Source organism: Daucus carota, chromosome 9, assembly GCF_001625215.2.
Source record: "Daucus carota subsp. sativus chromosome 9, DH1 v3.0, whole genome shotgun sequence".
NCBI classification, from domain to species: Eukaryota; Viridiplantae; Streptophyta; class Magnoliopsida; order Apiales; family Apiaceae; genus Daucus; species Daucus carota.
The window spans coordinates 21,535,740-21,552,430 of record NC_030389.2 but is presented as its reverse complement, the minus strand read 5'-3'; the positions used below and the strand labels follow the sequence as shown (position 1 = coordinate 21,552,430).

Here is a 16,691-nt window from a genome sequence, read left to right as displayed (position 1 = left end):
AATATGTTCAAGCCTCAGTGCACAAATAATCTTTTGTGGCACGTCCAGGAGTTCAGAAGATATAAAGTTTCTATACTTTATTTCATCAGAAGATTCCATTTAATGAAGAAGTACGTACAAGACGAAGACTCGACGAACTAACCAAATTCTTATTGTTTATATGACGAAGAATATTTGATCTAACTAGATACAGATGAACCAGACAGTACATCTGTGTATCAGTTATTCAAATTAAATATTTGAAGTCAAGCAGAAGTGGTAGTTCGTTCGTTCGACAAATTAAGAAGAAGTTATTCAAGTTTAAAGAAGACCGGAAGCAGTTCTACTGAAGATTGTGTGATTAATTATTTAATAGACTATTATTTCACTTCTCAAATAATTATATTAATTATGTAATTTATTTATTAAATTAATTCACTCTCGAATTAATTTAATTTATGAATTTATATGATTAACTTAATTAAGTGAATAATTTTCTATTTTAATATACTATTTTATTTCTTTATTAATCACCATAACTAGCTCAGCAAGACAATCCATGATTGTCTTACTGAACTGGCCACATGAGTTGAAGTCATGTGCAAGACAATTCAATTGTCTTGTCTTGCCGTGTGATTCAATGGTGTGCAAGACAATTCAATGGAATTGTCTTGCCGTATGACTTATTGTGGCAGCAAGACAATTCAATTGTCTTGTCTTGCCGAGGTTAACACCTCTGCCAAGACAATTGGTTTGTCTTGCCGAGAGTTTCTTCTCTGCCAAGACAATCCTTTTGTCTTGCCGAATGATTGAAGGTGTGCAAGACAATCCTGAATTGTCTTGCCGATTCTAGTGATTGTCTTTCTGCCAATAGATTGTCATTCCTTCCTTGTATTTGTCTTTCCTAGCTTGTAATTGTCTTGTCTTGTGATTGTCATACAAGTTCAATGCTTTGCCTATAAATATGGCATTGCATTCTTCATTTTTAGTGTTCATCACTTTGATATTCAAAGCATTTGTAAAGCTTTCAAGTTGTTCGTAACTTGCTTGATCGTTATATCCACAGTTTTCTGTGCTTTGATAACCCGGTTGTTTTAATCACTAAATCTAGAATATACCCTGTCGAATTTATTCTACGAACTTTAGTGGATATTAAAACTGAACCATATTAATTATATAACGACTTAAAACATTGTTATATTAATTAATTATAATCTGATTAACAAGTTTCATTCAATCAGATTCACTTTCGCGATAATTTGGTATCGATTGTATTCAACCCCCCCTTCTACAATCGTATCTGGACCTAACAAACATTTCAAGATTGCTAATGTACAACTAGTTACGGGACTTAAGTATAATCTTCTCTCCATTAGTCAACTTTGCGACAATGGATATAAGGTGATTTTCTATCCTACTCATTATTCTATCTTAAATAAGGATGGAAAATTAATGCTTACTTGTCCTCGTAGCAAAAATATGTATACATGTGATATTAGTAAACATTCTAATGTGTGCCTAATTACTACACAAGATGACCCTTGGTTATGGCATCGTAGATTAGGACATGCGAATATGAAGTTAATAAAGAATATCTCAATGAATGATCATGTTAGAGGTATACCAAAGTTAAACTATCAAAAAGATCATACTTGTGAAGCTTGTGAAATTGGAAAGCAAATACGAGCTTCTCACAAAGCTAAGTTTATGGTATCAACCTCTAGACCTCTCGAGTTATTACACATGGATTTAATCGGACCGGTTCCGGTACTAAGTCTCGGAGGTTGTTCTTATACATTGGTCATTGTTGATGATTTTTCACGGTTTACGTGGACGGAATTCCTCAAAACTAAAAGTGATGCTTTTGAATCATTTGCTTCTTTATGTAAGAAGATTCAAAATCAACAAAATAATACCATTGTCTATATAAGGACTGACCATGGTAGGAATTTGAGAATTCTAGTTTCACTACTTTTTGTGAGGATAATGGAATAACTCACAACTTCTCGGCTCCATACACAACTCAATCTAATGGAGTTGTAGAAAGGAAAAATAGGACTTTACAAGAAATGGCAAGTACTATGCTTAATGAATATCGTCGTCCTAAATATTTTTGGGGCGAAGCTATGTCTACTGCTTGTCATATTCTAAATCGAGTCTTATTACGTCCTATGACACAAAAAACTCCCTATGAGATTTATTTTGGAAAAACTCCTAAGGTTAGTTATTTTAGAGTTTTCGGGAGTAAATGCTTTATCTTAAATTCGAAAGATTACCTTACTAAATTTGATCCTAAGTCAAGTGATGGTATATTTCTTGGTTATTCGACCAATAGTAAAGCATATCGTGTATTTAATCTTAAAACTCTTGTGGTGGAAGAATCTATGAATGTTGCTTTTGATGAATCAAAACCACCCTCAAAGTATATTGATCTTGTTGATAAAGAAGACGCCGAAACGGATGGTGTCGAAGATGTTATTCGACAATTCGAAAATATGGATATGGGTATTTCCCCTCCTAATAATCCATTAGAATTGTTACAAACCGAAGATGAACTTCCTAAAGAGATTCCATTGATAAGAAGTCATCCCTTGGATAATGATTTAGGGGATTTGACGAAAGGAGTTCAAACCCGGTCACAAGTTCAAAATGTAGTAAATCATCTTAGTTTTCTTTCGCAAATTGAGCCTAAAACTGCTAAAGAGGCTTTGCTAGACGAGGATTGGATATCCGCAATGCAAGATGAATTAACACAATTCACTCGTAGCAAAGTTTGGGAACTCGTTCCTCCACCCGAAGATACTTCCATTATTGGAACTAAATGGGTGTTTAGAAATAAATTAGATGAGAATGGAACGGTTGTTCGTAATAAAGCAAGGTTAGTTGCTCAAGGATATACTCAAATGGAAGGAATTGATTTTGATGAAACTTATGCATCGGTAGCTGGAATTGAGTCTATTCGTATGTTTCTAGCTTTCGCGTGTCATAAAGATTTCAAAGTATATCAAATGGATGTAAAATCTGCCTTCTTAAATGGGATATTAGAAGAAGAAGTTTATGTTAAGCAACCTCCCGGTTTTGAAGATGCAGTTAATCCAGAATATGTGTATAAGCTATATAAGGCTTTATACGGATTAAAATAAGCTCCAAGAGCTTGGTATGAAAGGCTTAGTAAGTTCCTATTAGAGAATAATTTTAAGATGGGAACGACCGATAAAACTCTATTTACACGAGAAAAAGATGATATACTACTTGTCCAAATTTACGTAGATGACATTATTTTCAGTTCAACAAATAATGATCTATGTAAAGAATTCTCTAAAAATATGAGTAAGGAATTCGAAATGAGTATGATGGGAGAATTAAATTTCTTTTTGGGTTTGCAAATTAGGCAATCCGATGAGGGCATACATATTTCACAATCTAAGTATTGTAAGGAAATGCTCAAGAAATTTGATATGGAGAATGCTAGACCCATATCATCTCCTATGTCAACTTCTGACAAATTAACAGAAGATCCGAAAGGAATTCCTGTTGACACTAAGAAATATCGTGGCATGATTGGTAGTTTGCTATATATTACCGCTAGTAGACCCAATATTCAATATAGTGTTTGTAAGTGTGCTAGATTCCAAGTTGCTCCAAAGGAATCGCACCTATCCGCTGTTAAACGGATATTACGATACTTAAAAGGCACGATGGATCTTGGCCTTTGGTATCCTAAGGGTGTACCTTTTGAACTAGTATGTTTTTCTAATTCTGATTATGCTGGACATTTGGTAGATAGAAAAAGTACTAGTGGTATGTGTCAATTCCTTGGTGGATGTTTAGTTTCGTGGTTTTCCAAGAAACAAAATTCTGTATCCATATTCACTACGGAAGCTGAATATATAGCCGCTGCTAAATGTTGTGCACAAATATTATGGATGAAGCAAACATAAGCGGATTATAATATTAATTTTAATGTCATATCTATTTTATGCTATAACACGAGTGCAATTGACTTAAGTAAAAATCCCGTGTTGCACTCAAGATCAAAGCATATAGATATACGACATCACTTCTTACGTGATCATGTCAATAAAGGTGATATCAAAATGACTCATGTGGAAACTGAGCATAATGTCGCTGACATTTTCACAAAGCCCTTAAGTTCCGAAAGATTCGCTAAACTCCGTTTGGATTTAGGAATGCTGGAATATTCAAAGTGATTAATTTTGGCCATATATATTTTGAAATAGAATTTTTATCATATATATTAGTCATCTTACGTGTAAGAAATTTTATCAAACGGAATTCTTCTTGTGTGTACTCTTAAAGTTCAGATTTGTCAAGAAGAATTTATTGATCGGACTTTTATGAGTTAGAGCACTGATTTATTTCGTATACAATTGATAATCTTTCTTAGGCGAGCGAATATTTTTCAAAAAAAATATTTCTAAGTACTATGTATATGGCATTAATTCTATTTATCAAAAACACACTTTATTTGCCAAAATTATTTCATATATACTTTTATATCCACCTAATTAATATGTTGATAATTATACATAATTTTATCCAATATAATTTTAAAATACCTTTTTCTCTCAAAAGTTGGATAAATTTATGGAATTATCAATTTGTGGATTTTATTTACTTACCCTAATTTTTAAATATATTTTTACTACGGGTACATTCTCCTAAAATAGGTTTTAAATTACTATTTGGTGTCCAAAATTCTAGAAAGTATCTCTTACTAGTATTTTTGCCCGCTTCGCTAAGGCTTTTTAAATATTTAAAATTAATTTATTTATTTAAATAAATATAATTAAAAAAATTAAATTAGCTTATTTGAGTTGCTACCTTGTAATTTGTCCGTATATTCCTAAACTGAGCTTATTATTGGGTTATCTGTGCGTTTTGTTATTTATCAGCAGATGGGCTTATTACAGTAATTATTGGTTTGGAGTTGCAATGATAACTGAGATGAATTTAGTTTTATTTTTCATTAAGATTTGCTAACTTTGTGTCCGTTTTCATATTATTCACATATCAACCCTGGATGAGTTTTGATTTTAACATGCAAAAAATTCTGTTGCCTTTTTATGTTGAACATGGAGAGTTTTTACCTAGTAATCTGGTTTTTCACGGGCCCGTTTTGCATGGGTATTTAAAAGTTATAAATTTTATTGTTAAATAAAATGTGAGTTTTAAAATATAATATAAAAAATGAGATTTCATGTTATTACTTATTAGAGACATAAGAGATATTTACTCCGTTTTTATCCAGTTTTTACATTTTTTTTGTAAGACATTTCTCTTATTCTATATTTTTCCAAAATTTTAAAAAACATTTGTGTTTCCAATATGTAAAAACAAAATTCACATTAACTTTGTCAACTTTTTTCGGATTGATTATTAATTATGAATATCACCCATTTTTATTTTCCACACTTTTTTTATACTCAACGTCTCGCTGGAAATAAGAAAATTGGCATATACTCAAGATTGTTATTCAATTACTACGCTTTCCATATTTTCCGGGTAATAAAATCATTTTTCATTCAACTTCACTTTATATTTGAATTAACAAATTCAAAAAATGTGATATAAACTAAGTGTTTAAGAATTAATAAAATAAATGATTTGCATAACTAATAGGATTATATTAAATAAAATTATAATTGTAATGGATAATTTAAGGTATTTCTATGCTTTTATATTTAATTTTTTCATAATATGTAGTTTGTGTAATTTTACTATCAATTCTAAATGAAACCTAAAAACAATCAGAATATGAAAAATAATGCAAGGAGATAATGTAAGAACGCAAAAACACAAAACCATGATGCCGAAATTTATATAATAGATCATACTCAAAAAGGAGCACACTCTCCCCCAACAAAAAAGTGGTACATATATACATCTCAGGTGAGCTAGAAAATTCTTCTGATATGGAACTCAATAGTATTAACTATATATATATAGTGAGTAAATTTTACCTCCATAATCAAAAAAGCTCGGGCTCTTCAAGTAGCATTTCTTTATGTGAACTTCACATTTGTTTCTTTGGCACCAGAGCTGATTAGTCAAGAGGAAAAACTCTTTACTAAAATCTGTAATAATTGATAATGGAAAAAATTAAGCTCAGAACCATAGATAATCAACAAAAATAGGGATAATTCAGGTCAAATTAGACACACAATTAATATGATTGGCAAAAACAGTGAAAAACAAACAGGGAAGAAAAACACACCAATAGATCAGATCGAGAGACACTTGTGGTGAATACTATAATCAAAATTCACAACCAACAAAGTGATTATGAAACTACTGGCATCTGGATGGAGCCAGCTCGTTGATGTAGGAGATTGCAATACAAATGTCCCAGGGTCTTGAAACCTTTCATTATCCTGGATTGAAGCTTCTACTTCTTTTGTAATGAGCCCTTCAATCCATTTTGGTAACACAGAATCCAGATTTCTTTTATCCATTCTTGTGATATTGTAAAAGCTGCAGGGTATAGTCAGTGCCATAGCCTCTCAAAGTTGCCACCGCTTACTAAATCTTGACATCCAGCAGTTTTCCGCAGCCAGTACATATAATATTTCCATTAACTTTATTTGACATAACATGTTCGATATCCTACATCGTTACAACGCAAAGATAAAATCATTACATCCTCATAGCACTTACAATCCTATCAATGAGCTATATGAGTTGAAACTAAATTTAATACTATGACATTGCATGATTAAATGTGGCAAGTTCAATACTTGAAAATTATAAATGAGCTAAAAAAGCATAAATAATATGAATTGGGAAACTCGAAAACTGTAAATAAGAGTCTCTACCTTTCTTGAGCAGACATGCCAAAACACTTGTAGCGGTATCATGACCAACAAATATCAATCCGATGATATTGTCCGATATCTGAGAGTCGGTGAAATGAATCTTTTTTCATTAATATTCCCAAACAACCCTCCAATGTTGCCACTTTCTTTGCCTTTTCTTCTCTTTGAATCAAATTCAGTTTTTCATTTAGTAGCTTCCTTGCCTATCATTCACCTAAACTCTTTTTGCTGTAAATTTTTTTAGATCCGTCAATAAAATTGATTTGGGCATTATATCAGATAGCTGGTGGAACACTTTCAAACACTTGATCTACAAATGTATACACACAGATACATCATACAGTTCTCACACTACTTTAAAATAAGACGGTAAACATACATCCCGGAAAAGATAATAATACTACAAACTTGAAATTTTACAAATCTTGGAAGAGTTTCAACAAATATTACTATTACATCTATATGCAAGAGAAAATATTTGTATATACCTTTACATGCTCATTTTCCAGAATGTTTTTTCCTCGTATACGCAATACAGATCCTTCTTTCTCATTATCTACGGTCTATGCACACATTAATGATGAGAACATATAGAATGCAAAATTCCCAGCAGCAGGGTACAACATATTAATCAGTATAATGCAAGCTATCATTTTCTAGGCCAAAGGCGCCGAGAAAAGAAGGAAATTCAGGGGGAGAAATTAATATTTTAGCTGGATCAACAGTTCTTCAACTAAGAAAAAGGTGCATCTATTATTGAAAATCACTTACAGAATTTTGTACCAAATTAGGCACGAGGATATATAAAGTAAAGAGATATGACAGGCAACACAGAATTTCGAAAGGAAGTCAGGATCCAGGATGAGTAGAGTTCTATACTTCTATAGAGAAACATTATTTCTATGGATTTATCACTCCAACAACAATAGCAATAACTATGGCCCTCATTTGTGTACCAGACAATGGCATCTGCAAGAATATAATCAAGACGACTTGATAAATATATGATGGTAGTGAATAAATGAAGCATGTGAATAATCATAGCAAATATAGCACCATAAAAAGAGAACAAATTAATAGCACAAAAGAACTTGACCAACCTCCAAGAAGTTGAGAAATAACAGCGGAAAATAATTTAAGGTCCAGATGAGATCAGAACCGGATGAACATAAAGTACGATTTCTCCGCATCTGCACAGTTCGATTCATCATAAAGAATCTCCTCTGGTAATCCCATGCCATCATCTGCCTGAAAAAGTGGGTACATCATACATGTACCATATTATTGGAATTTACACAGCAGTCAAGTTACTTTCATTTCTGGGAAAAATGGTCAGTCTAGCATAGTTTATTACCACTATGCTTATCCGTCTTTCCAGATAATAATTTCTTCATCGCAGAAATCAAGAACCTGTGTTTCTGCAGCAGGAGGAGACTGAACTGAAAAAATGGTTGCTGGCTTTGGCCCTCATCTGTGTACCAGACATTTGAACTAATAAGCTGATTTTCTAAGTCTTGAGATCCACAGTTTTGAGTACCATGATTCATTTTTTTCCCCAAGTCTATTCCAATAAAAGAAACATAAATAACAACAAAAAGTTAAGGAACTAATTAGACAAAGCACCTCAGATGCGTAAAAAACTTATTCATTATGTAGCTCTTGTGCATAATATCACAAAAAATAACATCAGAGCTAACAAACTAATGAAATAGAACATTAAACTGAATCAAATCTTGGCTGAAACATGATTAAAAAGTATGGATAAACAATAAATTAGATACACAGGCAGTCTTCAGCCAAGATGTTATCCATAAAATTGGTACTAACAATTATTCCATCTGACTGAATCGAATCTACTTTATGACAGCAGACCCTAATCACTCATAAAAATAATCTAAAAAACATAATTAAATAACACTCATAAAAAAAATCTATCTACATGAATCAATATTTGAAAAACGAACACTTGACATGAAGAAAATTTTCAATTGATAGAAAATAATCATTTTATTAATCAAAACAAATATTGTAGTAACAAAAGATTACCTTAATAGTATACGTTATCAATTCTTTTCATTTGGAAAGAAAATCGAACAGTTTCTATACGAAGCCCGACTGCAATACAATAACCATGATTCTCTTTGTTGGACCCATCGATCTTTCTTCTCCTTCGAGCATTGTCTCCTGCATTTCAGTTGTAATAAATTAGATAACAACAATACAACAAAATGGTAATAGAAATGCACAAAAATCATAATTCTAACCACAATCAGATTGGAAGGAGGTGGAATTATCAAGTTTAAGATGATCGCAATTAGCCTGAAACTTGAGATAAAAGATGTGAGATTCAAATCAAGTAGATTTAAAGGAGTCAATCATGAAGAAATCACAGCAAAAAACAGACTTCTTCCATAAATCGGCGGCAAAATCCATTGGTGTTGATGGTAATCAGATGTTAGAAATGCAATTCGACTCAATATGATTCCTATATTGAATCAGATGTTGATGGTAATCTGATCATGTTTCACCATCAGCTCCAGACAGGAAACATTGATATTTCAAGAAACACAAACAAAATTAATAACATATAATAAATTTAAAATCTTAATTTACCTTGTGGAGGAATGATATTAGTTCCCAAAAACTGATTTGTATGCGCACTATTTACTCTGTTACAGTCACCAAGTACTCTCACTCCCTCTTTCTTGCACAACTACAAACCCAAAGAAAAGTTGAATGAAAAAGATAAAAGGAAAAACAGTGAAAAAAAAACAGAACAGGAAAGATTACATACAGTGTGCACGAGTGTGGGAAGATCCTTGAAATTGAGTAGTATTAAATTTAGTGGATTCCTTGCCTTCAAGAACTAAACTTCTTCTTCTTCGGTCTTCAGGACCTAACAAAATATAACACAAACACTTTAAAAAAATTCTAAGAAGTAATGAAATCAATAATAAGGTGCAAGTAAAGAACATACCCAAATCACTGCTAAAGGATGAGAAGTTATCAAGTTTCAAATGATTATAGTTAAGCTGAAAAACAACAATAAGAATTCAATATTGTGATGAATTAAACTTACACAAACTACATACATTTATGAAAATTAAAAATGAACGACCGTAAGTGGAAGACAACCTCTTTCATGTTGAGAGGAGGTGTAATACTCAAAAGCTCATAAAAATTTGAATGGTATGAGAAGAGACTCATTTTCAATACAAAATAGACTATACACAAATTTTAAATTCAAATTAACAAATAAAGACAAACGGAGGAATATTACATTACCAGATTAAGCAAACAATCGTAGCAGATAAAGTTTAGATGAGAGACCATTTGAAGAAGTTAAAAAGCATAAAAACATAAGATGGAATGGGCAAAGGAGCTGAACTGAAGGGAACAATGTACCAAACTGCCAGCAAAATACATACCTCTCTCATAAATCCACGGCAAAATCGTTAGCTGAGAAGAAAATTCAGAGCTGGTAATTTCAATTTGGGTGATTAGGGTTCGTATAATCATAATATTAAAAATTATAATCAGAAAAACTACTAATAACAGTAATAAGTCAAAGAAGTCTGAATACATAATTCAGTACATGGATCCATGTACATTTAAGAACCCGTGACACTATCTCGGTATCTCCATGTCCAAGTTCAATTTCTACGAAGAGCTGATGAACATTATCTCGGTATCATCATAGCTTCCTAAAATTTGAACTTAAGACATCACGTAAAAGTTAAAATTAATAAAAGAATCATTAAATAAAAATGATAAAAAATTTTGCAAGAAAGAACAAATTAACAAAACTAAATTCGATGTACTCCCTCCTTGTCACTTAGGCTCATCACATATAAACAAACATATTAACATTTAAACTCTTTTAACACTTTTAGCAAACAGATGGTGTGCAAACAAAATATATAACACAACTTTTAAAAAAGCAGTTAACAAATAAAACGTAGTAACAGAGAAAAGCTCTCGTACCTCACAATAAAACGTAATAAAGCTTATGAAGGATGAATCTGCGTAAAGAAAATACAAACATCAATCAGATTCGAAATTTGAAATATAAGAGATACATACACCTATACATACACATCAGTTGCGTCTTAACCTTCAGATCTCTGTATTTTCTCCGTCTTCCCTCAGAGCTTCACTGGTGAAAACCGGTCCGATCGATCTGATTTCTCGCGCAGCGATTAGGTTAAGTAACTTCATCGATTTTGAATTGAATCGGTGAGCTTCTTCCCGAAGCTTCACATGTTTGAATAAGAAATTGGTGTGGCTGTGAATAATGGCTGATTAGGGTTCGAATATTGAAGGAGTTGAAGAGTGGATGAGATCTAAATTTGAAATCCTGGCTTGAATCAGGAGTAGTACGCAGCAGAGCAACGTAGTTGAGAAAAAACAATATGGAGCTCAGTCTGCAGCAGTTGAATATCCTTCCAATTGAGGAATTTTTGATTTATTTAATATCTGTATGCACAGACACGCAGCAAAAGTAGGGGAAAGTAGCAACAACAAAACAAAAATGGTAGTCAGTGTCTTTAATTAAGTTTGACTGCTTGTAGTAGTTGTTTTGAAACCAATGGCAACTATTGTAAATAAGTATTAAGTTTTAGGGTATGGGGTGTAAAATTGTTAGCAAGAGGATTCAGGATTTATTATATATATAGATTATCTCGGAGAATATATATATTTACACTAATATTATTTAAATATATTCATAAGGATATAAAATCAAAAGCTTCAATTTTATTATCTTGGGCCATAACCCACTATTTTTTAACAGCCCATACTAATATGTTTTTAGACCAGCCCAAGCTAAAACCCTAAATCATCTCAGCCGCTCATCAAAATCAATCTCGGTCGTTCGTTCGCAGCATATATATTCGTAAACAGTAGGGTTACTATTCTCATTCTCTCGCCTCTTTTCTCTCTTGCAGCCTCTCGAGTCTTCGAGTTCTCTCTCGCTAAGACAAACACCTCCTTCCTTCTCAAAACAAAACACTCTGTTTTTATGCCAAACTCACAGATATTTGATCTTGTCTCGAGCTTTAATAGTGTTTCTTGCTCGAAACTCTCGGCGTACATGGTGATTTGGGTAAAATCAAAAGGGTTTCAATCACAAATCCCGTTGTTGTTCCAATTAACAGCGAGAATCGATTGATATCCGACAGATATATACATATATGATTCATCTTCTTTCGATTTTGCTTTAACTATCAAAACCCTGATTTTAGGGTTTCATAAATCGAAATCTCTGATTGTCTTTCTAGATGTTTTTGCAGGTTTGGAACCAATTCCATCACAGATCGGAGACAGCCGATGATTTTCCACTCAGCTTCTAATTCCAGTTGCCCTTGGCGGATGTTTTTCGCACCCCCCCTGCTGATTTGAAGCCTACAAACCTCTTCTCTCGCTATCTTTATTTTAATTTCCGAAACCCTGTTTCTAGGGTTTGTGTTTTGTACTCTTACTAACACGAGTTATTGAAATTATTACAGGTATTGGAGGTATTGGGCGAATTTACGACTTGACCAAATCAGTATTTTGGCTAATTTAAACCAGTTGGGCATTAGGGTTTACAAACCCTAACTCAGGCCTTGTGGATTAAGGCGTGTTTAGGCTTCAACTGTGTAGATCTCACCGTATTGAGGGCGATTCTAGCGCATAGAGAGTTGGGTATATCAAACCCACCTCGACCTCAAGTCGGTCATATACACAGCTGACTCCTTGCATCTCTGAATTAAAGATTCCAACCTCTCCATTGCTCTTGAGTTACTACTGATAAGTGGTATTTATACGCACTTATAGGCCTTCATTTCCACTTAAATTGGTTGGTTGTACTTAAGTGTTTAGTGTCTTTTGATGTGTTTTTAGTGTTTTTCTGTGCAGGTCACGAGTTGAGGTGATGAAGTGATTTTCTATCATTTTAGGTTGGTTTTGGTGCATTATTTGCAAGAATAGAGAATTGTTGATTCACCGCGACTTGGGATTTTGTGGGTACATCTTCTACAAACCCTCACGAGAGCACACTCGTCCACTAGAGCTATCTAGGGGTTTAAAGGGCTTGTTGCATATGCTAAATGCAATCGTGATCACCTACGGAAGTGGTACTAGAAGAGAGGAAGGACATGCACGCGAGAACGAGCGAGAAACGAAGAAACGAGGCTGCCATGACAGACACTAGCGCGCCCGCGCTAACTTGTAGCGCGCCCGCGCTAACTTGTAGCGCGCCCGCGCTACAGTCTGCTGCAACTAGCGCGCCTGCGCTAGTTTAGCGCGGCCGCGCCCAGCAGAACTTCCCCGGGCCGATTTTTACAGCTTTTTAGTGGATTTTCGCAGCGGTCGAGGCCCGGTTGACTTGGTCAATGTATTTTTATTTCTCGTGTGTAAAACCCTAGCCTCATAGAAGTAGTTAGAATATCGAAAAATAGTTAGTTTTCTTGTAATCAAGTACATTATCAGTTTTGTATTGGATCGTTCTTCGCGAGGAAGTGACAGTTTCGAGCGAGATCGTGAACATCAATTCTGTAACGTTGTGTTCTTTATTATTAATTCAAGTATTTTTATTCCGCTTAATTCTCGTTTTTTTTTATCATGTTTTCATTAGAACCCATGATGTCGATTAGTTCGATTATGAACTAACCGCCTTCATGGGATTCTAATGGATTTATCGATGTAATCTAGTATCGAATATTAATTACTTGATTGTGTGACGTACGTTGATTTCTTTGCATGAGCCGTACTTATTCTTCTTAGGAGAGTAGCTAACTTCTAAGTTGTTTGTTAATTCTTTCTGAAGCGAGAGTGGATGATTGAATTTAGAACTATGCCATGCAAACATAGGATTATGTGAATGAAACATAATTTGTGGTAGACTTGAACTATTTTTATCACCCTGTGTAATCACGATAGATGACTTGTTATTTAAACCTCTCTACTTACACTACCGCTATAGAGATATAGGGTCTGAGCTTTGTTGGTGTCCATGAGATTTCTATCTTAATTGTGGATTTTGATTGGTATGATACGTGTGCAACGAGAGTTGGCATGTATTACTTTCGTGTTGTCTGATTAGGATCAACAGTGGCATGTTAATCAGTAATTTCAATTCTAGATGAATTCGATAATGAAGTTAGAATCCCATGTGTTTTCCTATTCTGAATTTGATTAGTAATTGTAGTTATTAGTATAAAAGAAACCAATCCTTGTTAATTGTCTTAGCAGTGATAATTGATCATACATTGTTGCATAGGTGCGTATTCTTAATTCACCAGTCTCTGTGGGATCGAACTTAATATATTACTTGTGATCACGTGCGCTTGCGTGTAGATTTCACCGAACAAGTTTTTGGCGCCGCTGCCGGGGACTCGGTGTTAATTAATTAGTTTATGTACTTGTCATCAGTGTGCATTAAAATTCACTGACTAGTATTCTATTCTCTTCTCACTTTTCTTCTTTTCTTTATTTCAGGTACTTGGATCGCGTTTATGCAAACACGTTCTCAAACCCGTAAAAGAAAAGCAATTGATTCATCTTCATCTTCTTCTTCTGATTCTGAAACAATGACAGAACCTGAAGCACAACCAGACAGTAAGGCATTAAAGGATTTCTCTATGCCAAAGATCGATGATATCCAATCAAGCATCGTCAGGCCTGCAATCGCAGCCAAAGCCTTTGAAATCAAGCCAGGAACTATTCAAATGGTCCAGAACTCGGTACAGTATGGGGGTTCTCCTACTGAAGACCCCAATATGCATATACGGAATTTTATAGAGATCTGTGACACTTTCAAATTCAATGATGTCTCTGATGATGCTGTGAAGCTAAGGCTTTTCCCATTTTCACTGAGAGATAAGGCTAAGGGATGGTTACATTCTTTACCATCTGGTTCGATTACTACATGGGAAGATCTAGCTCAGAAATTTCTCACTAAATTCTTCCCCATGGCAAAGACTGCTGCTCTACGAAATGCTCTATCTCAATTCTCTCAACAATCAGGAGAAACATTCTGTGAAGCCTGGGAACGATATAAGGAGATGCTAAGGAAGTGTCCCCATCATGGCATGCCGGATTGGATGCAAATAAACTGTTTCTATAATGGTCTTGGACCTCAATCCAGACCTATGCTTGATGCTGCTTCTGGAGGTGCGCTATGGGCTAAGAGTTATGAAGAAGCTTATGATCTTATTGAAATGATGGCTGCTAATGAATATCAGAACCCTACTCAAAGACTTACTCAAGGAAAGGTAGCCGAAATTCTTGATCTTGATACGTCTACAGCTATAGCAGCTCAACTTAAGGCTCTCACGATGAAAGTCGATTCTTTGGCTCACCAAGGAATTCAACAGCCAATCTCTATTTGCGAATTATGTGCTGGTACTCATGCTACTGATCAGTGTGCCATTTCTAGTGAATCAGCACAATTTGTGAGCAACTTTCAGAGAGGTCAACAGCCTGCTCCAGCTACTTACCACCCTAACAACCGAAATCATCCGAATTTCAGCTGGAGTAATAATCAGGGTTATAATCAGCCTCAACAAGGATTTCAACAGGGACCTAAACAGTATAGTCAGGCTGGGACTTCACAACAGTATGCACCTAAACAGCCATATCACCCTCCGGGATTTCAGAATCATGGGCAAACAAATAACGAAAGGTCTGACATGGAAGAGCTAAGACTCATGTACAAGAGTCAGGCAGTAACTTTAAAAGCCTTGGAGACACAAGTCGGTCAGTTGGCTAACGCTTTATTAAGCAGACCACAGGGGAATCTCCCTAGTGATACAGAGGTACCAGGTAAGAGGGACCCTAAAGAGCAAGTCCAATCCATTACGCTGAGATCGGGAAAAACTACAACAGGGTCTACCTCAACATCAGTACAAGATCAAGGTGATGAACCGCAAGAGATTCCAACAGAACTTCCTTCGAACACAATTGGCATCAACACTACTGTTGAAAAGGATAAGGCTAGTCCTGCAGCTGCTCCGATGTCAAAACCAGTATATCCACCACCTCCATTTCCTAGGAGGTTAAAAAAACAGCAGCTGGATAAACAATTTGGTAAATTCCTAGAAGTATTTAAAAAGCTTCACATCAACATTCCGTTTGCTGAAGCACTCGAGCAAATGCCTAGCTACGCCAAATTCATGAAGGGTATTCTTTCGAAAAAGCTAAAGCTCGAAGAGTTAGAGACAGTGGCTTTAACAGAGGAATGTAGTGCTGTGCTTCAACAGAAATTACCACCTAAGCTGAAAGATCCGGGAAGCTTTACTATCCCTTGCACTATTGGGAAGTTCTCTTTTGATAAGTGTCTGTGCGATTTGGGAGCTAGCATCAACCTGATGCCTCTATCGATCTTCACACAACTTGGCCTGCCAGAGCTCAAGCCGACAAACATGTCTTTGCAGCTAGCTGATCGTTCGATCACATATCCGAGGGGTATAATTGAAGATGTGCTGGTCAAGGTTGATAAATTAATATTCCCAGCCGACTTTGTGATTCTTGATTTTGAAGAAGACAAAAGAATTCCTATCATCTTGGGCAGACCCTTTTTAGCCACCGGACAAAACTTGATCGATGTACAAAAAGGGGAACTTACAATGAAAATACAAGATCAGACGGTCACGTTCAACGTATTCAATGCAATGAAATTACCAACTGATGAGGAATCTTGTTTCAGTATGGATGTACTTGATACTACGGCAGAAGCTAATAGCCAGCGGGTTTTACAGAATGATACATTGGAAGCAATCCTTACCAATGATGAGGAATTGGACAGTGAAGAAGAATTGGAAGAAATCCATCATCTTAACTCATCACCTTGGCGAAGGAATTTTGAACCACCTGTCGAATCTCTTGGCTTGAAAG

At 34.8% G+C, this 16,691-nt stretch overlaps 1 protein-coding gene and 1 non-coding gene across 2 annotated transcripts; one reads left to right on the top strand and one right to left on the bottom strand.

Moving 5' to 3' along the window:
• Positions 1 to 3,305: 3,305 nt before the first annotated feature.
• On the top strand, positions 3,306 to 3,920 carry LOC135149482 (secreted RxLR effector protein 161-like). Its single transcript, XM_064085209.1, has one exon. The coding sequence runs from the start codon at positions 3,306 to 3,308 to the stop codon at positions 3,918 to 3,920; it is 615 nt and encodes a 204-aa protein (XP_063941279.1).
• A 10,862-nt stretch (positions 3,921 to 14,782) lies between these two features.
• Positions 14,783 to 14,889, bottom strand: LOC135149813 (small nucleolar RNA R71). Its single transcript, XR_010288028.1, has one exon. It is a non-coding gene; the product is annotated as a small nucleolar RNA R71 (small nucleolar RNA).
• Positions 14,890 to 16,691: the final 1,802 nt, after the last annotated feature.